This window comes from Pteropus medius, unplaced genomic scaffold (genome assembly GCF_902729225.1).
Source record: "Pteropus medius unplaced genomic scaffold, Ma_sr-lr_union100, whole genome shotgun sequence".
In the NCBI taxonomy this organism is placed as follows: Eukaryota; Metazoa; Chordata; class Mammalia; order Chiroptera; family Pteropodidae; genus Pteropus; species Pteropus medius.
The window spans coordinates 1,464,969-1,485,457 of record NW_024343732.1 but is presented as its reverse complement, the minus strand read 5'-3'; the positions used below and the strand labels follow the sequence as shown (position 1 = coordinate 1,485,457).

The window sequence follows — 20,489 nt, the reverse complement described above, 5'->3', positions numbered from 1 at the left end:
GCAAAGGAAACCACTTGATGTCACGAAGACCCTTCCAGAGACTCATATCCCCAAGAGGCTGAATGGAATTGGGTGCAGGGATTCTCAGCCATAGCACAGTGGACTTTGGGGGCCTAATCATTCTTTGTCATGGGGCCGCTCGTGCCCTGTAGGATGTTTAGCTGCATCCCTAGCTTCTGTCCCAAAGCCAATAGCACCTGCCCCAAGTCATGACCACCAAGATTGTCTCTGGACATTACCTAATATCTCCGAGGGACCGAATCACCCCCAGTCGAGATCCACTGGGTTAAAATAAGATTTAGAAACATCACATGTAATGAACACACGATAAGCGACTCCAATGTCACGTAAGGGGGACTGGTTACTAAATTCGGACCATCTGCCTTGGATGAATAATGAGGAGTTAACAAGTAACGATGACGGCCTCTACTGAAACTCCAAGTGCACATTCCTGCTAACTCAGCAATTCCACCTGTACCAACTTACCCAACTGAAATAAAAATTTCAGCAGCAAAGATGTATGATATTATGCTGTTCATTACAAGCTGTGTTCTTCAATCAGAATGGTCCGATAAACTGTGGTCCACCCCATCACAGAATATTGTATGTTACAACCTGAAAAGAATCAGTAGACATCTGCACAGATTAGAATGTCCACAATGTTGCTAAATTTAAAAATAATTGATCCCATGTTATAAAAATGTGTGGCCTGGGGGAAAAGAAAGCAGGTTGCAACAGAGTTTATGTAACATAATCCTCTTTTTAAAAACATGTATAGATTTGCTCCATGTAAGCGAGTAAGACTATTAAGATTGTTCACCAAAATGTGTAGGATTTTGAGGATGTATAGCTTAATTTGGCTTTTTCAGTTTGCTTAGCTGTATGTCCTAATTTTTCCACAAGGATCCTATACCATCAGTGTTTTGTAAAAGCCTTGGGTATATGACTACACACCCTAACGGCTTAAGAGTCTTGAGAGCCCTTAATTATTTGACACAGAAAATCCAAATCTGGTTGGGTGTGGATCAGTGCCCCACCTCCCCGACTCCTGGGGTAGGACCACTGAGGTGTCTGCTTGAGGCTGTCTCCCTGAGGTCCCCAGGTACCCAGGGAGTCAACTGTTTGTTGGTGCCTCTTGCAGGGCTCCTTCCCTTCTTGTCTCATGTCCCCACCCCCATCAGCGCTTCCTGGGGTGACCTCTTCACCAACCAAATCCTTGTCTTGGGATCTGTTTACTAGGAACTCCAAACCATGACCGCCCCTCTCCGTATTCTGTCACCTGAAACAATCCTGCAGTTGACCACACAGGATAGGCGAGCTTGGCCATCTGTCCCTGGGCTAATTCAGGGATGTTTTATGGGACAGGCCCTCACTGCCCCTCACTGCCCCTCACTCCCTGCTCAGCTTCTCTCCAGCACCTGGTTTCCTCCCGCACCTTGGCCAGCAGCAGGGCTGGGAACTGAGAGTGGTGTGTTGGCGGTGAGCAGAGCATGGGGTCAAGAACACAGACTTATGTGAAAATCAACCAGGAACATTTAATAAAAAAATAGGCAAGTTATCCAGGACCTGACCCGGGGAGCAGTTATCCATCCCTAAGAGTGAAGCACCACTAGCCGGCTCTGACATTCATTTTTGGCTGAAGGCACAGCGAGTCCTCCATTCTGAGCTGTGGAACATCCTGCCTGGACTGCAGGCAGCACTCCAGTGCTGCTGAGCCCGCCAAGGTCCCAAACACATGAAGCCCACCAAAGGCTTGGATAGAGGACCCCACTGAGCAGAGATCACACCTGAGAAGCAGGCCAAGGTGGTCAAGCAAACAGGACCAGGGGTAGCAGGGGAGACCCAGTCCCATCTTTGTCCCCGCCCCCTCCAGGGGGGCTGGGTCCAGGGAGCCTACATGCTGCCATGGGGTCACTGGGACCCACAGCTGCCCCTGGTGAGAGAAGAGCCACCCTCCCTACTGGGTGATGGGGGGACGTTGTCTGCATTCAGCTCGAGTGACTGGGGGATGGACGAGGAGGACTCAGACTCAGCCATTCTCTAACCCTACTGGAAGTCCGTGAGGTCTGGTACACAGTAGGCACTCAATAAATACCTACTGCAGGAAGAAATAAAAGGACTCATTTTGTTCATCTCTGTGGCCCAGCACACATGTAGGTAATCAAATGCTGACTGAACAACTGTCATGCTGTTTTGTATCACTAATGCCCGGCACACAGTAGGTACTCTTCAGATGTGTGGGAAGAAACCAGTTAGGATGAAAAGCACCTTGTTTATCTCCATCCCCAGCACCGAGCTCAGCTCCCAGCACACAATAGGCATTCAATAAATGCAGAGTCAATAAGAACTTTTGTGTAACAGGCACACAGTAGGTGCTTGATATGTTTGAGAAAATGAAAGTATCTTGTTTATCTCAATATTACTAGAGCCTGAAATGGCGCCCAACATACAGTAGGCATTCAATAAATACTTGAATTTAAAAAATGAATGTGTATGACTAGTGCCTGGTTCTTGGTGGAGGAATTAATAAATGCCTGACTGAACCAATCACTGACTGAGGGAATAATTATGCCTCATTCACCGCCATCGCACACAAAGCTGGTACACTGTCAATGCTTAAAAAATGTCAGGCACACAGAGAGATGAATGATGGCTTGTTCCCACCCCATCTCCCAGTGCCAAACTCTGTTCCTGGCAGACAGTAGGCACTCCATTAATGCTGCCTGCATGCACCTGATTGCTGAGCAAGAGCTGGCTGGACACCACCCAGTGTGGAAAGCCCTCCATGGCCTGCTGGGGTCTGCAGGGGACGCTGCTGTCCCTGGCGAGCATGTAGAGTATGGGGCACCAAAAGCTGCTTTGGTGTTTTGGCCACTGCCCCTCAGAGTTCGTCCCGGGCAGCACTGTCTAGTGGGGACTGGAGCACATCCGAATTCTTGGCCTCACGGCTCAGGGCCTGCTGTTCCCGCATCTTCTGGGATTTGGCACGGTCCCAGTCAGTCTTGACGTGCTCATTGTTCCACACGACTGAGGTCTCTGTGTCACTCACATACCCATCATCTCCTGTGTAGTGCGTGGGGTACACAAGCAGGGGCTCCACGGAGAAGGCGTGCAGGTTGCGGGGGGAAAAGTGGGCCTTGTATTCGGACCTAGGGAGAGGGGAGAGAGGGGCAGCAGTGGGTCAGGGGAAGGGTTAGATGCAGGGAGGAGTGGGAGCGGACAGACTGAGACAGAAGCGGGGGGCAGGTACAGATGGAACCAGAAGTGGAGGGGACACACAGAGGAAGTGGGCAAAGGAAAAGGCACCTTCCTGGGAGTCCCCGAGCCCCACCCCCACCTTCAGGACAGCTACACAGTGAGACCCCAGCCAGCCTGCCCACCACAACCCCCTCTCACACTGGGTGCTTGTCGAACATGACTGGCAGGAATTCGTCAACAGGCAGCATCTTGGAGAGCGGCCGGGCAGCCAGCAGCTTGTGGGCGCCTTGCAGGGAGATCACGTAGGCCAGTGTCCAGTAGGAGTAGTCAGCCTCCACCAGGTTCCTCACGCGGGGCACGGCTTTCTCGGGGTGCTCCACCTGCATCCGCTTCCGGCCCACATAGCTGGGTTGCAGAATCAAGACCTGTCACCCTCCTTCCGCGCACCAGAGAACACTAATCTAGCAAGGCAAGGACCTAGCGAGCCCATCAGACCCTGGGGTAGGAGCAGGCTTGGTGTGTTTGAGGCACAGGGAGGCTTGTGTAGCTGGACTGGCAGGACCACAGGACAGGGGGGCCTGCAAGGAGGAGGATGTATTTTTTTCTAAGGGTTTCAGGAAACCATGGAAGGATGTGAAGCTGGGGAGAATGAAATTTCTGGACGTTCTCTGAGGCTATGGCACAAGGAAAGAGGGGCTGAGAGGGAAGCTGCTCTGGGATCAGAGGGCTCTGGGGCAGTGGGGTGAGGTGAAAGGACACAGTGAGCAGTCAGGAAGTAAAGTGTGCAGTTACTGTTATTAATAGCATGGTCCAGAGTCTGGGGCCTAGAACCTGGATCAGAACCCTGCACGCTAGAAGGGGAGAGAGTAGGAAGGAGGCAGGGAAGGAGGAACCAACCCACCTATATGAGATCCCAAAGGACTGTTCTAGAAATAAGCTGGACACACCTGACCTAGTGCTGGTCTAAGACCCAGACTCCCTAGCTACTTCTCATGTAAGCTTCTGGTTAAGCTACGAAGTCCTGACCACACCCCAGGCCACGCCCCCAGCACCTCAGCCACGCCCATGGGCTTCCCAGGCAAATCCCCCCTGCACTGAAGCCCTCAGGTCTCCAGGCCCTGAAGAACCGCCCCTTCTCCAGGCCAAGTCCTAGCATTCCAGGTCATCTTCTCAAGGCCCTACCCCACTGGCCTGGGGCCATGCCCCAAATTCTGACTGTTCTCAGGCCCAGGGACCACCTCACACAGGCCACACACTGAAGTTCTCCTGCCATACTCCCAAGAGTTGGTCCAGTCTATTAACCTACAGATGCTCTCAGACCTATGTGCTCTAGACCATACTTCTGAGCCCTGGCCCTGCCCCCAGGTCTCAGCTTCTCCCCTACTTTATACTCTACCCCTGGGCCCTGGCCATGCCCCAGACCACACCCCCAGTGCTGGCCTCACCCCCAGGCTCCACACTTACATGAGGTCCCAGTCCAGATCCTCCCTCTCCACATCCCTCATGAGGTTCATCAGGCGCCTCTTAAAGAAAATCTCAAAGCGCAGGTCATCCTCGAATACCAGCGATTTCTGCAGTCCCCGGTCCACAACCTGAGGGAAACCAGCCTGACTCTGCTTAAAAGCTCTGGGGCGGCAGGAGAGAAGCAAACGTACCCCTCCCCCACCACTCTGTGGACTGACCTCCCCACCAGGCCACCACCTCCTCGCACACTTGGTAACAGACTCCTCAGCCCGGCTGCTCCTTCCCACCCCAGGGCCTGGGCCTGTGCTGACATAGCACCCTCCTGCACACAGCGGCGGGCAGACTCCCTCTCACCCTTCGAGCTTCAGCTCCAATGGCACCCACCCAGGAGGCTCTCCCTGACCACCACCCAAAGCTGCCAACTGAGGACAATTCACAGCCCTGGGCCCCTTTACTAGATTCATCTCACTTCTTTCACTTTGGTTTATTTCTTTGTGGTATCATCAGTCTCCCCACCTCCTGGAGCTGTGAGTCCCCTGAAGGCGGCTGGGTCTGTCCCGGTCGCTGTCATGTCCCCAGCACCAGGCTGGGTGCACAGTAGGTGCTTGACAAATGTTCCCTGTATGAATGAACTTGAGAATCTTCATGACTGCCCCCTGAGGCCGTGACTCTGTTATCTGGGGAAACTGAAGCTTAGACTTGGAAGCGCCTTCCTGTTCACAGAGCTAACCTCTCTAAGAGGCAGGGCTGGACTTGACCCCGGGTGTCCCCTGCATCCAGGGCCACTTGGACACAGTTTCTGCCTCATGCCATCCACAATGAATCTCAGGAAAGGAACGCATCTTGAGTGAGCACCTAGCACCTCAAATACCTGGAGGGGGCAAATACCCTCCCACCCTGCAGTGCAATGCCCCATCTGGCTTCATGCCTCACAGTCCCAGGTTCGAATCCCAACCTGGCATCCTCGCCTATCATAGCCTCTTTCCCACTGTGACCGATAAGGCTGGCATGGGGTCCATACTAGTTAATGTCACCATGGCTGTAATTTCTATTAGTAAGTGTCGAGACCAGAATCTAGGCTCGATATTTGAAAGCAGCCAGGGACAAAGAGGCCTCGCTTGGGGGGGGTCCCTTGGCCTTGGACTCCACTTGTTTTGGAAGTGGGCTCACCCCTCCCCATCCCCAGTCTGCTTTCACATCCACACAATGGAAGGACATTCACTAAGGAAAGGCGCTGGGTCCTGCTGTAGCTTTGGAGGCTGCCTAGGGTGCAGGAGGTGCCCTCCCTGAGCCATGGGAAAGCTGAGGAGGGCCCTGCCCCACTGGCCCGCCAGACGCTCAGTCCCATGGGACCCACCTCCTTCCAGATGTTATAGTGGCTGAGGAAGCAGCCCAACTCGCCTTTGGTGAGGGGTCGCCCGTGGTAGGGGTCCCGGTAGCCGGGCAGCATTTGGATGCCCAGTTCCTCCACCTGGCTGGTGTTCATGGCCCTGGAAGAGGGGACAGGAGGGGGTCAGTGGAAGACCTACTCTGCCTGCCATTCTGCCATTAGTGCCGCCTCCCGCGGAGCAGCTATCTCCTTCCATCATTGGTGCCCCTCCTGGACCCCTGGCCAGGCCTGCAGGGAGTAGTCTACATCCGAGTGTGGCTCTGCTCTCCTAGAGTTGAACTCACTTCCAGTCCACCATGGCCGCCACCAGCACGGTCTACATCCCCGTGCGGACCCGCCCTCCCGAGCTGGACTCACTTGCCGTCCACGGCCTCCACCAGTAGGCACTCGATCTCCTGCGCCTGCAGCGCCTGCAGCATGCGCTCCCGCCGGTCCTGCCGTCGCTTCAGGTTGATCATAAAGACCTGCGGCACAGAGCTCCCATCAGTCTCTCCGGCCCCCAGCCCCTCACCCTGTGCTCCCCTCCCCCCACTCCAGAAGGCCTGACCCACCTCATCAAAGCCCATCTTGTCGGCTGTCTTGGTGGGCACGGAGACAAACCGGGAGGGCTCTGCTGGTGGGTGCTTCACTGCGGGGCAGAGAGAAGCCGAGGCGTTGCTGGGGTAACGTGGCTGGGCACTCCAGCCTTTCCTCTGCCTCCTTCCCAGCCCCTCCATGGCTCCGTGTCTCCCTGAGCTCCGCAGCCTGGTGTTGGAGACCTTGCCTGACTTGTCTCCTCTCCCACCCTCTACTCACTCTGGCTGTTAGCATGCCAAACTCACCCATTCCAACCTCAGGACCTTTGCACATGCTGGGTTGGTACCTAAAACATCCTTCCTTCTCCCCCCACCACCAGTTCTTAGCTAAGATGTCTTTTTGAGGAAAGGTGAGTCTCCCAACTCCTCCAGACTGAGTCAGGTACCTACTCCTGGCCCCCAAAGTGCCCGGGCTTCCACCATCAACTCCCCATCCTGCTATCCTAACCCCCTGTCTCCTCCGAGCCCTATGGGATGATCACCAGAGCCGTCCACTCACACTGGGTCCCCAGCACCCAAAACAGGGCTCAGCACACAGCAGGCACTCAATAATTATTCACAGAATGAACAAAGGATTGATGGTAAGCTGTGTAACCTTGACCTATCTGAGCCTCAAATTCCTCATCTATAAAATAGGCTAATGACCCCTCAGAGGTTTCATTAAAAGATGCCATGAAATCACACACGTTACAGGTTGCATGGTGTCCTCCCAACAAAAGATACGTTGGTATCTGAACCCCTGGAACCTCAGAATGTGACCTTGTTTGGAAATAGGGTCTTTATAGAGGTGATCAAGACAGAATGAGCGTGGGCCTTAATCACTGTGATTTGGGTCCTTATAAAAGTGGAAAATTTGGACACAGACATACATGCAGAAGAAAGACACACAGGGAGAAGATGGCCATGTGACTGAGTGACGCATCTATAAGCCAAGGTTTTCCCAGAATTTCAGAGTGGTCATGACTGTTTCCTTTTTATCTGTTGTGAACAATGCTCGGACCACATCCCTGGGACCATCTTGGCACATCCCTGACAGTTTCCTGCAGGAGGATCAGACCCCAGGTGGACATGAGCCTAGGGAGGTCCCTGACCACCCACCAGGCTAGCCCAGAAAAGCCCACCATGACAGGAAGTGTGGTGTCTGCACTGCCAAGAACAAAGGCCCTATGTGAGCTCAAGGGACAGACACAGGTCCCTCTGTCTGGGAGAGGCCTAGGCAAGGCCCAGTGCCAACCAGGCACCTCCCATCTCATAGCCTGGGCCTCCCCTAAGGCCACCGCATCCTGGGGCTTCCTCCCACCCAGAGCTTTTCAGCAACTAGCTGCCCCACACTTCTTGTGTGAGTTGAGACCAAGGACAAGACTCTGGGATCTGAGGACATGGGCTCAAATTCCAGGTGCCCCTTCTCTTTCTGAGCCTCTGTGCCCATCCCCAAATGGGGGTGTGGATGGCGACTGTACCTGCCCGTGGGGAGGTAGGATCTCATCACCCTGAGCTTTTCTGCGAGTTTGAAATTTCATCGTAAGAAAGTTCTTTGAACACATAAAAAAAATCACATGCATAGCCTGGGTCCAAGTACCCACACACAGATGTGTTCTGGCCCTCAGGAAACAAGCAGATATTCACATCTGTTGTTGAGTTTCTAACAGTAGCATAAACGATTTCCTTACCAGAAACAACAGAAATACATTTGAAATTTTAAATTAGAAAAACTATGGCAGCCACAGAGATGCTTCTCAGGGTTCAGTCACTGACAGCAGTTAGTGACAAACAGAGACCTACCTCTCCTGACTGTAGCCCAGTAGGGTTCCTGGGCTGGGCCTGAGCATCTGCATGTGACAGACACTCAGGTGTTTTAGGGTCTCTACCCTGGTGAACTTGCATCCTCCAGGTGTCACCTCAAAAGACCAAAATCTCCCCAAGAGGGCAGGGTGCCATTCTATCTCCAGCCACCAGGGCGAGACTCCTCCCTCTATCTGAGAACCTTCCAAAATAGGAGAAACTGAGCCAAACTGCAGGGGCCTGGCCCCTCCCCATGTGTGCAGTGATGGGGATGGCTGTGCTGCCTCCTAGGCCTTCCCAGGGATGTGTGTGACCAGTGCAGAGCAAGGCCCCTATGAAAGCAGACACCCTCCCACCACACACACCCCCGAGACCAGAGGAGCCCAGAGGAGCCCCCTCCTCAAACAGCCTCCACGGCAGCTCAGCCCTGTGCCCTTGTCCTGTCTCAGGGGCTGCTAATTTAATAATTACGGTTTTATTTGTTTAACTATTAGAAAAACATGAGCTTGCAATTGTAAAAATGTGTAGTTTCCTTTTTAAAATAATGTACTGAAATTTTTAAAAAGTGTCTTCTTAAGATAAAAATTAAATAAATAGTAGGTGTGATATTTGAAAATGGCCCAAAATGGCTGTGTCCCAGACACTACCACGCACATGAAAGTTTGTCAGTGAAAACCTGATGCCCTCTGTGCTCCCACACCTTCTATGGCTCCCAACTGCCCCTGGGGAGAATTTCGGTGTCTGAGGCTGCTGCCACAGCCCTCTGCCTTCCAGCCCTGCCCAGTTCACCTGTCCTACTTCTGCCCCGCTGATGTTGCCTGTTCCCTGAGCTCACACCCACTGTAACCTCCTAGTCTCTGCATGTGCTTCTCCCCTTGGCCACAATCCACTCTGGCTAACTCCTACTCAACCTGCATCTTAATGCCACCTCCTCCACGAAGCCCACGCTCACTGCTATGCACAGCTGCTTGCAAGCCAGCGCTGCCTGAGAGCAGGGACAACTGTCCACTGGTGCCCGGCAAAGGGCCTTGCACTCAGTGGGAGCTCAATCAGTGTTCATGGGATGGATGTGAGATGGCGGAGAAAGGGCATCATGAGCAGACTCACCCATGACTTCCAGTTGCACGTGCATGAAACTCTCGGCCTCATCCTGGAGGGTGCTGTGAGTTCGCAATGGCACCGGCAGGAAGCCATACACCTCCTTGTTGCAGACATACATCTGGACCTCTGGGCCGAGGAAACAACAATCAAACTTGAAAATGAAGCAACAAGGTGGCAGAGGCTGCCTCCAACCACAGCACCAGTCTCACAGCCCAGCACGAGACCAGAACATAAGTGAGTCCCACTATTCCCAGCAACCAGCAGAGACCTCTCAGATCTCCATCTGGAACTTGGAACCAGAACAGGGCTTCCTACTGGCAGACGAGATAGTGACAAACTCCAGAACTATTAACATGCACCTTGCACTGCCTGCAGGATTCCATGACAAAGCAAGCCGTAAAACAGCGGGGGAACAGTAAAGATACACATTTCTGCCCCAAAATGGAATACAGCTGGACAAGACGTTAGTAACATTACCTCTGTATTTGTTCTTTCTTGGATAATTAAAATTTTTATGAGTGTGTATCTTTTTTTTAAAGTGGAAAATTCAATAAAATTATTTTCATTTTAACTGGCTTTTTCTGTACTGAGACAGATGGTATAAATATTTCAGGCTGCTGGCCCAATGGTTTCTGTCTCAACAACTAAGTTCTGCCCTTGGAACATGAAAACAGCCACAGGGGACACTTAAATTAATGGGCGTGGCTGCACAGTGATGAAATTTTCTATAATTTACAGGCACTGAAATTTGAATTTTAGAGAATTTTCAGATGTCGCAAAATATTATTCTTTTCATTTTTTTCCCAAACAGTTAAAAATATGAAAACCATTCTTAGCTTGCAGCCGTACAGAAACAGATGGTGGGCCAGATTTGGCCTGACTGCCACAGTTTGCCAACCCCTGGTTTAAAGTAAATGACAGGTCAGCATATGGCTATATTCCCTTTCCCTTTAAAACATTTTTTCCCCCAATTATACAATTAGGGATCAATTATATTCAACTACAGAAAATTGGGAGGATATAGGAAAATACTGAATTAGAAATAACTTTCCATAAATAGGTCCTAAAGACCTGGGGGTGAAGACATCTAGCAAAACCAGGGCTGGAAAAAGAATGGGTCCTGGAGACATCATTTGAATATCCAGATTCAGCTATACCTGAAGCCACCCCTGCATCCTGAAGTTTTGGTTCTGTAAACCTCCTTTGGGCTGTTTGGACTTGCTTAGCACAAATCCCAAAGAACCAGCCAGATGACATCCCTGGGACAGCAAACCCCTAAGGGCTCACCTGCCTGCTTGCAGGAGAAGGCAAAAACGATGATATCATCGAACGACCAGGTGTAGTCGGGGTGTGGAGGGTAGAATGCCAAGTTCCTGGATGCCGACTTCCGCAGGTCAATCAGGAAGGTCGAGTGCACCATGGGAACCGCGAAGCAGCCTCGGCGGTCCCGCTTTCGGATGGGGATGTAGGCAGGCGTGCGCTTGTAGTAGCCCTGTGGGGAGGGGGCAGAGTTCTGCATGGGGGTCCTTTAAGGTGAGGTTGAAGGCCCGAGCGATGTGAGGCATGGAACACCTGGAGAGCAAGACCTGGGTGCCAGCTCCTGGCTGCAGTGGGCATTCCCTGAGCACAGGGCTCTAGGTATGGTCAGTAACAGTCTCCACCCCTAGCACCCCAGGTGATGGGACACTGGCAGATAAAAAAGAAATGGTTGTCTACTTGCACACTTGGCCCTTCACTGCAGATCAAAAATGAAGCATTTGAAGGAGGAAATTAAAAAGTTGAAAAAGAAACTGGATATTTGATATCCTTTGATTTACATAGAAATTGAACATCAATTCAATTTAGAAGAAAGTTTTAAAAGCTTCTGGAACAATCTGGAGTTGGCCTCTCTCTTCCTCGTAACCTTTACAAATTAGAATTAACGTGTAACATTTAGATTCCTATGATAAATTTTTAAAAATAGAAACCAGTGAATTCTTCACTTTAAAATGGTGAATTTTATGTTTTATGATTTGCATGTCAGTTAAAAACAAAAAGACAAGAGACAGGATGGGTCGGCCTCCTGGCTCCAGCCACCCAGCCCCCCTGACCCTGGCATGGCACCTACTCCAGCACCCACCCCTTTTCTCTCCCTAGCTTTGGCTGCAACCCCAGCCTCAACCTGGGGTGGGATGTGTGGCTCAAGCCTGGCCAGTGAGAACCTGACATGTTCTTGGCTTCAGTAATAGGTTCAGCGGTAACAGAAAATACTGGACAAGGTCCAGTCAGAGAGGACTTTGGCTGGATGTTACTGGGATCATTCCCCAGGAGTTTGAAAAATGAAGCCACCCAAGGGATAGAGTAAGACAGGACTGTTGTTTGAACACCGGGATCAAGCTGTGCCTGAAGTCCCATCTTGGCACAACCACTTCCTAGCTGTGTGAACTTAGGCAAGTCACTTCCTCTCTCTGTGTTTCTGTATCTACCTCAGTAACTGGGAAGAACAGGGGAGAAGACACAATCACGGACTCTCCCTCGGGGGCTGTTTAAGGATTATCATGATGGTGTTGTGAAATGCTCACCATGAGGTGATGTGATGGTAAGTTAGGCCCCCACTTGCTCAGCCCAGCCCCACCACCCCCAGGCACCCACCCTACCCCAGCAGCCCCCTGACCTGAGAAGTCATCCCACACCAGAAGTTGGAGTACGCAGCCCGGGAATCCAACATGGGTGCCACCACCGTCTTGTTCTCAGAGATGAGTAGGGTCAGTGTGTCCGGGTTCAGAATCAGGTTGTCTGCGTCCACGAACTGCAAAACACCCAACATGGCATCAGTGTGGGCCACCAGAGTGACCCGGGCTGGGCCACAGTTCAGAACAGTTGAGCAGAGGCAGAGTCCTTGGGATCTGGAGAACCTGGAATAGCACATGTGACTCTGGAAGTGACCCGGCATTCTGTGGGGAGTGGCCGGGAGGAACATACCGTTTTCTTTGTCAGTTAGATACCAATAAAAAGTTCATAAAAATAGAAACTTTTTTTCTTTAACACCTTGAATGTTGGGGTAAAATGATGGTAACTTGCTTGCTGCAGCAAAGAAAAAAGCCTGGAAGGAAATTCATCAAACCATGAAGAGGATCACCATGGTAGGCGGGGGGGCAGGGGGGGGTGGTTCCTGCTGGTCCCCCCAAAGCCTCGTGTCACCAACACCTTCCGGAAAGGCCACACCAGGATGGTCACTACAGTGATGTTTGTCACACAAAATGGGAATGATCTAGGAGTCTAGAGTGTTTGAAGGAAGACTTCAACAAATCGGCTAGAGAAATTCTAGCCCTGTCCCACCACAAGTGAAAATCACACCACAGAAAATGATCAGGTAAGGATGCATCTGTCTACTTGGATGTGAAAACACAAAGGTCGCGGTATATTACAGAACTATTTGGAGGTGGGTTTTCTAAAAATGCATCTGGTTCACAGATATGCTTTCTGTTACCCACACAGGACTTTTAGAGTGTTTGAATCACTTGCCATAAACAACAGCAAAAATTAGAATTCCAGGCTTCTCCTGAACTATGGGAATGGCATCCTGACATGGCAGCCCTCAGCTAGAGACGGTAGGTGGCTGACCCTTGGGACAAGCCACGCAGTTGTGTTACAGTCCCTTGAAGACATTTAAATTTGTGACCTCTGAATATATCAGTAAAAACAGCCAGAACAGTCTGAAAGGTCCTCAAAAGATTAAATGGCGTTATCGTGTGACCCAGCACTTCTACTCCTGGTATATAACCAAAATAAATGAAAACAGGGACTCAAGCCACGGTTCACGCATGTTCATAGCAGCACTAGTCACAATAACTAAAAGGTGGAAACAACCCAAATGTCTAACAACGGATGAATAAACACAATGTGCTTCATCCACACAATGGAATATTACTCAGCCATAAAGAAGATTGAAGCACTGACACATGCTACAACATGGATAAACCTTGAAAACATCACACTAAGTCAAAGAAGCCAGACAGAAAAGGCCATGTGTTGTGTAATTCCATTGATACAAAATTCCATTGATACAAATTGTCTAGAACAGGCAAATCCACAGAGACAGAAAACAGATAGTAGCTGCCAGGGGCTGGGGTAAGGGGATGGGGAGTGATTGCTAATGGGGACAGGGTCTCCTTTTGGGGTAATGGAATGTTCTGGAATTAGGTAGAGGTGATGGTTGTACAATATTGTGAATGTGCTAAAAACCACTGAATTGTACACTTTAAAAAAGTTAATTTTATGTTATATAGATTGCACCTCAATTAAAAAACATACAAAAAAGCCAGAAAGTGAGTCTCTCTGAGGGGTAAAATTACAGTTTTTTTTTTTCCTTAGGCTTCTTATTTTTTCTTGTATATTTTCTAAGTTTGTAACACGCATAGTGTTTGTAAAAAGAAGAAACAAGAGGCCCTTTTAATAATAATTTAAAAATGTTAGACAAACGATTTGACATTCCAATATGGATTTCCAAAGTCCGCAATTTCAAAATTAATATGATGTGTCAAAAGTTGCTTTGAGTTTTGAGCCAACGCCTTGAGTTCTACCCAGGTTTACCAAGGGAAAAAAAAAAAGTGAAAACCAGCCAACCTAAAACCATGAAAGCAAAACAGATGAGGTGGCCCTATGTGGGATGGTTCCAGGAGGGGCCAGTCCCATTTCTGTGCCTCACTGTTTCCCAGACCCACCTAACAGGTTGAAACCTTCCACTCTAAGCCTCCATTTTCCCATATATCTAATCGGTCTAATGAGGCATCAACCTACAAGGCCCACAGAGGGAGCCTTCTTCCTCCCAGGGTATGGCTTTGTCCTTTCCAAAGGGCTTAGGCCAGGGGCCCGGTACCCTCACACCCAGTCGCCAAGCAAGAACCTGTCACCTAGGCTTCAGCATGCCTGAAACCACCTGCCTTTCTCCACAGCCCTCTCCCATATAGGCCTCCACCCCAGCCTCCTGCTGTCCCCACTTCTGTCCCCATTGGCCCAGCTCCCATGGCAGACATAGGGGCTTCTGAAAATCATTAAACCAGAACACAGCCCTTCCCTGCTCACATACCCTCATGGCTTCCCATTACCATCAGAATAAAATTCAAATCTCTTTCTCAGCCTGCATAGACAGGCTCCCACCCACCACTTAAGTATCATCCCTTCCATCACCCCTTCAATCACACCACTGCAGTCACACTGGCCCCCTCATGGTCCTTGAACACCCCAAACTTGCTGCCTGCTCTCTTCTCTCGGACTCAGACATTGTCCCCCAGCTTCCCCCAAGGCTGGCTCCTTGGCTCCTTCAGGTCTCTACTAGGGTCCCTTCCTAACGAAGGCCCCCTGACCCTGCTCACTTGTCATTGCCCTGGTTATTATGCCATCTTTTGTGAGTTGGTAGTCCTCAAAAGAGATATGTTGAAGTCCTAACCCCTGGTACTGTGACAGTGAACTTATTTGGAAATATGGTCTTTGTAGGTATAATTAAGACATAAGTTAAGGTGGGGTCATACTGGATTACAAGTAGGCCCTAAATGCAAAGACTTGTGATCTCAGAGGAAGAGAAGAGACATAGGAGAGACATCCATGTGACCACAGAGGCAGAGATTGGGATGATGTCTTTGCCACAAGCCAAGGACAGCTAGAGCCACCAGAAAGTGGATGAGGCAAAAAGAATCCTTCCCCAGAGCTTTAGCAGGGAGCACTGCTGACACCTGGATTTCAAACTTTCCAGCCTCCAGACTGTGAGACAATATATTTCCATGGTTTTAAGCTCCCCAGCATGTGGGACTTTGTTTCAGCAGCCCCAGGACACTGACAAACCAGTAATCGCCTTTCTACAACTTTGTCACAGCACTGGCTGCCTTCCGATGTCTCCTCACTCAATTTGGTTTGTTTTCTGGTCAAGTCCAGACACTAGGAAGGTGGGGCTCAGCCTGTGCAGATCCTGTGGCCCCAGGACCCAGCAGGAGGGCACTTGGAGGGACTCGAAAATGTATATTGGTTGATAAAGAAGGTACAGATTTCAGCTCAGGGCCTGGCATGTACACGAAACCAGTCCCAGGTGCTGTTAGGCTGGCATCAGTATGTTCAACCACCCTGGTGGCCCTGTCATCAATGCCTTCCCATCTGCACCAGAGGAGAGGATCATGTGCCCAGGTCAAAGGGACAGGAAAGCGCGTGACCAGTGGGCACTTACCAACATTATTGTGTTCAACACTCAACTGTCCCCTTCTTCCCAGAAGCAACGCCAGCCCAAGAGGAGGAAGTGAAAATCAGGCCTCAGCAGCTCTGCATCACCAAGGGCCTCCAGCCCCCGAGCCAATCTCCTGCTTCTTGATGATACCTTCCAGAGGGTATCATCATGGGTGTGTAGACATCTGGCATCACTAGTGATGGTGGTAAAAGTGGAGACAACTGAAGCGTCCAACCACAGGGGACAATCGTGGACACAATCTGAAGGTTAGAAACCCAGAGACCCCATAAAGAATCCCAGCTCTTCCAACTAACCAGCTGGGTCACCTCTGACAACTCACATCCTCTCTCGAGCCTCAGTTTCTCCCTCTGTAAAATGTGGTTAAGAATGGTCTCCACACCCACTTCCCTGCCTTCCTTTCAGACACCCCAGACACCTCATGATCCGTAGGCTGAGAAACTTACCAGGATGTAATCGGCCCACATGTCCCGGGCCGATTTCAGGGCTGCCTGGCGCAACTTCATGACGTGCTCATAGCGAGAGTCAGACCAGTGTTTGGGGCCCTCCTCATCTGGGTAGGACCTGCAGAGAGGCAGTTGTGATGTGGGCAGCACAGGCACTGTCTGAGCCCAGAAAGAGCCCAGGCTGTTAGGTGGTCAGAGAGGGCTTCCTAGAGGAGGAGATGGATAAGCTGGATCTGAAGGCTGAGAAAAAGTGAGCAGGAAGGAAATAAGTGGAGGGAGATGGCAGGTACCAAGACCTGGAGGGGAGAAAGACCAGGCAATCTGTACGGAAGGAAGAAAGCTCAGAAGAGTGGGGAGCCACTGGCAGAGAACACGGAGCAGAAGAAACTTAGAACCTCTCCTCCCAGAATCAGAATCTTATCTGAGCGGTAGGTGGGTACAGAAATAAACCCTGAGTGACAGGAACCAAGGTCTGAACTGTGAGGTGGTGCTGGGCTGATGGTGAGACTGGGAACAAAGCAGTGGGTGTCACCCAAAAGGCAAGGGGGTTAAGAGAATTCTAGGCGAAGAGAACAGCTGGGGCAAAGGTCTGACAGGGAGATTAGGGCCAATTGTGAAGCTGAGGGTGGGTCAGAGTAGTCAGAGCTGCTAGCGGTGGTGTTTAAGGCTGCCAGGAGGGTCAGGGACTGAATGGCTAAGGTTCTGTCCGAGGACGATGGGGAGTCATGGATGGTGTGTGAGCAGGAGTCCAGCAGGGTCAGACTGGGAGGGCTTGGGGCAGGACTTGGCAATCACCTGGGCTCCTCTGCTGGCCGCCACTCTACAGAGTGGTACAAATTCTTCACGGCAACCAGCCATTCCCGCAGCACTGTCGACGTGTTGTCTGAGTTGTGGTCCGTGGCTACCCTGGGGGCAGAAGAAGAAGAGGTTGGGGAGACAGAAGCAGGACAGGGCAGCAGCGTAACACCTGGGCTCTGCACCACAGCTCAGCCTGCCTGTCATCACCTACATAGTCCTGGGCAAGGCACTTCTCCTCTGTACTTCAATTTCCTAGTTTGTAACACCAGATGAAGATACTTCACTAGGCTGCAGAGGGTATTAAACAAGCTAATTTTAGAAAGACACGTGAAACACTGTTAGTACTATTGAGCATCTAGGATCTTATAAGAATGTCTGGTACTAAATTTAATAAAAATACAAATACATCATACAGTCCTGCCCCACCTTCCTTGATTCTCTCTTATGAGCGACACCACCTCTGAGTGGATTGTGGTTATTCATTTGTTCAAAAAATACATCTTAAGCACCAACTGTACACTTGGATTATCTGAGCTGAGGGATCTGGGATGGAGGGAAGAGAGACACTTGGGAGTCTAGTTTGACCATGTAGCCCAGAGTGATTCTCCCTTAGTAAACTAAGTTGATAAGGACAGCAATGATGACAGTAATAACCATGGCTCTGGTCACTGATCACGCCAAGCCATGATGCCAGGCACAAGGGCTTCATACCCATTAACTGGTTAATCTTCAGAGACAAACCCAACCAGAGTTGTATTAACAGTCCCTTTTTCCAGATGAGGACACTGAGGTAGCAGGCAGGAAGTCACCAGACTTGTTCATCATGGCTCTCCCCTATTCCCCTTCCAGAAAGGATCCAGTTAACTCTCTCTTTACCCTACCCACCCACTCCAGCCAGAAGGCCTGATTCAGGCTGGGTTAAGGAGCAATGCAGCAGCAAGAGTGAAAAGATATTGAGTTAGTAGAAGTGCAATGTGGGCCAAGGCAATGCCCCGATGGGGGCTTCAGGCGCCCTTTCTTTGGAACCTGTGTGTGCTCCAAAGGGGGTTAGGAGGTCTGTCCCAAGCAGAAAGGCCTGCACTGGGTGTGGTCCTGGATCTGCCCTAATGGGGGGCCAGCAGGCAGGACTGTGGCCTGACCCATCCTAAAAAGGCCGGCAGGCAGAGAAAGGGTCCCGCCTATCCTGGCCCAGGGGAGGCAGGCACAGAGCACTTGTGGGTCTGGCCTGCCCAATGGTGTACAAGAAGCAGAGGACGCGCGTGGGTCTGGCCTGCCCGCCCGGTACCAGGACAGCAGGCAGAGCGCGGTGTGGACCTGCCGACGGGGCAGCAGGCCGGACACCGCAAGTGGCGTTGTGCTCACCACAGCGCGGTGCGCTCCCGCGGGTGTCGCAACCGCTCCAGCGCGCCCAGAGTGGCCGGCAGCGCGTGGGCCGCGTTGCGCGCCAGCAACGCGATGAGCACGCGCGGCTCCTGCAGCGGTGACTCTGGGCTCCAGCGCTCCTCCGGGAAGTAGGCGGCGGCGCCCGGCGGGCCACCTGGAGGCGGCAGCGCCAGCAACAGCAGCAGCGGCGGCAGGGATGGGAGCGGCCGCCCGCGCCGCCGGCACGCGCGTGTGGCAGCCGCCATCGCGCCACGCGTCGCCTTTAAGTTGCTTTTCTGCCGGCGGACGTGGGCCGCGCCTTAAAGGGGCAGTCGGGGCCTCGCCCCTGCCGCGCGCCTTATAGAGATCAGCGCCGGCGCGAATCAGCCATAAGGACCCGCCTCCCAAGCCCCGCCCCCGAGCAGCCTTAAAGACAGAGCGCTGCTTACTCTCCGCAGCCACCGCCCTACCCGAGTGACGTTAGACTGCAAACGGGCTTGGGATGCCCAGCCTTGCTCCCGCCTTAAAGGCACAGAGCTCAGAATCCTCCCTGCCTCTGGGCCACTGCTCCTGCTGCGACCCTCACCTGATGCGCCGTCCAATTTCCATTTAAGCCCGGACTGTGCCACCAGGCGGACCTGGATAGTTAGGACCTGGTTTGGGACCCGAAAGATCTGAGGCTGTTTCTCTGGCTGCAACGTGGGTTTTACCATCCTGGGTCCCCAGTGTTGCTGGGATGTCCTTAAGAGATGTTGGGTATTAAGCTCCTCTGCCCTGGTGTCCCCAGACCTGGCTTCCAATACATCCTCCACGTGGGCTGGCTGTGTGAGTCTCATTATGTCCATCTATATTATGGGATCATAGTGAGCCCACATGGTTAGCTTGAGCATAGAGCCAGGTGATGATTGAATGTGCTGAGCACACACTATAGAGGCAGGATGAGCCTTTCCATAGAAATGCTACCAGAGGATTGTTTTCTAATACTCAAATGTATTTTCTAATTGATCATGTTGGGATCATTCTTAAAAATGATGTTTTAAGAATGATGCTCAGATGTATATTTATTAAGTGCATAGCAGGGTGTAAATATTGTTAAGTAAAATCCAGGGCACAGGTTATGTGTCCTGGCCGTCCATCAAGGGACAAAGCAAGATGAGGCAATGAGCTTGACCAGAAAAGCCCCAAATCTCCCAGCATGTGTATGGGGGTAATTGATACTCCTTGTCTCCATGCTTTTCCTCTTGTCCATCCCATTCCTCCAATTACTTTTGTCTCCTTGGCTTCTATTTTCCGATTTTTTTTTCTACAGTAATTATCTGCATAAGTTAAGTTTTTGGCTGAATATTTCAGAAATGCAGCCCAATCTTTACTGGTTACATGACTAATTCGGAGTGGAGGAAAAGGAATGGGGCCAAACTTGGTCAATGTCAATAGGGGCACAGGAGGTCTCTGCTTTTGGGGTGTGCTTGATATTTTCCGTAAAAAAAAGGAAAAACAAATTTACCCTCTGGCAAGAAAAAATCTTTCATACTAATGAAGAAAAACAGGGTGACAAGCACATCCTGTCCCTTGATACACTGAGAAAAGACTAGAAGGATTTAGACCCTGGGGCAAGCAGTGGTTTTCTCAAAGTAGGCAGAATGACAATTCTTGTTGCTGCAATATTTCCAGAATAATGTCTCTATCCAGGGGCAAAAGAAGCCAGCTAGAGTGAGCTATGAAATGCAAATACATTTCAAAAGATGGAGTTGGAGGGGGAAAATCAGCCTCTCTTGCGGGAGGCTGAAAACTCCCAGGACAAAAATGGGAGGAAACCATCTCCGTGGAGTGTGCAGGTCCCTTCTGAAGGCTGAACCAAGAAGAGCGTTGGGGAAATCCCTCCGGAACCTGGTCCGGAAGCAGCTGGGAGGCTTGTGATGTGGAGAAGCTGCCAACCTTAAAAGCACAGATGACTTTGGCAAGCAGAGGGAAGTCAAGTTTCTCTCAGCTGAGAAACCTGATACTAAGTTAAGATTTGGAGTAAGCAAACCCAAAAGGCCTGCAGCAAACGGAAAAAAAAAATACCTAACCTGGATAACAAAGTATTAATATCCTTAGTATATGAACAGTTATTAGAAATTAATAAGATAAAGATAAAATCTCCTGAAGTAAAATGTAGGTAA

At 50.9% G+C, this 20,489-nt stretch overlaps 1 protein-coding gene across 2 annotated transcripts; it reads right to left on the bottom strand.

The window, feature by feature from the left end:
- Window positions 1-1,515: 1,515 nt before the first annotated feature.
- COLGALT1 (collagen beta(1-O)galactosyltransferase 1) lies at window positions 1,516-18,706 on the bottom strand. Of its 2 annotated transcripts, XM_039867795.1 has the most exons (12): window positions 18,328-18,706; window positions 16,963-17,073; window positions 16,168-16,285; window positions 12,164-12,298; window positions 10,798-11,002; window positions 9,517-9,636; window positions 6,604-6,680; window positions 6,410-6,516; window positions 6,020-6,152; window positions 4,663-4,790; window positions 3,397-3,603; window positions 1,516-3,149 (listed from the first exon to the last, which is right to left on the bottom strand). In XM_039867795.1, exons 1-12 carry the CDS (start codon window positions 18,591-18,593, stop codon window positions 2,882-2,884), a joined length of 1,875 nt encoding a protein of 624 aa, XP_039723729.1. In that variant the 5' UTR covers window positions 18,594-18,706; the 3' UTR covers window positions 1,516-2,881. The 2 variants fall into 2 exon arrangements, with proteins under 2 accessions (XP_039723729.1, XP_039723730.1); XM_039867796.1 differs by lacking the exons at window positions 1,516-3,149; window positions 3,397-3,603 and adding an exon at window positions 3,610-3,776 and having other exon boundaries at window positions 18,328-18,674.
- Between the last annotated feature and the right edge of the window lie 1,783 nt (window positions 18,707-20,489).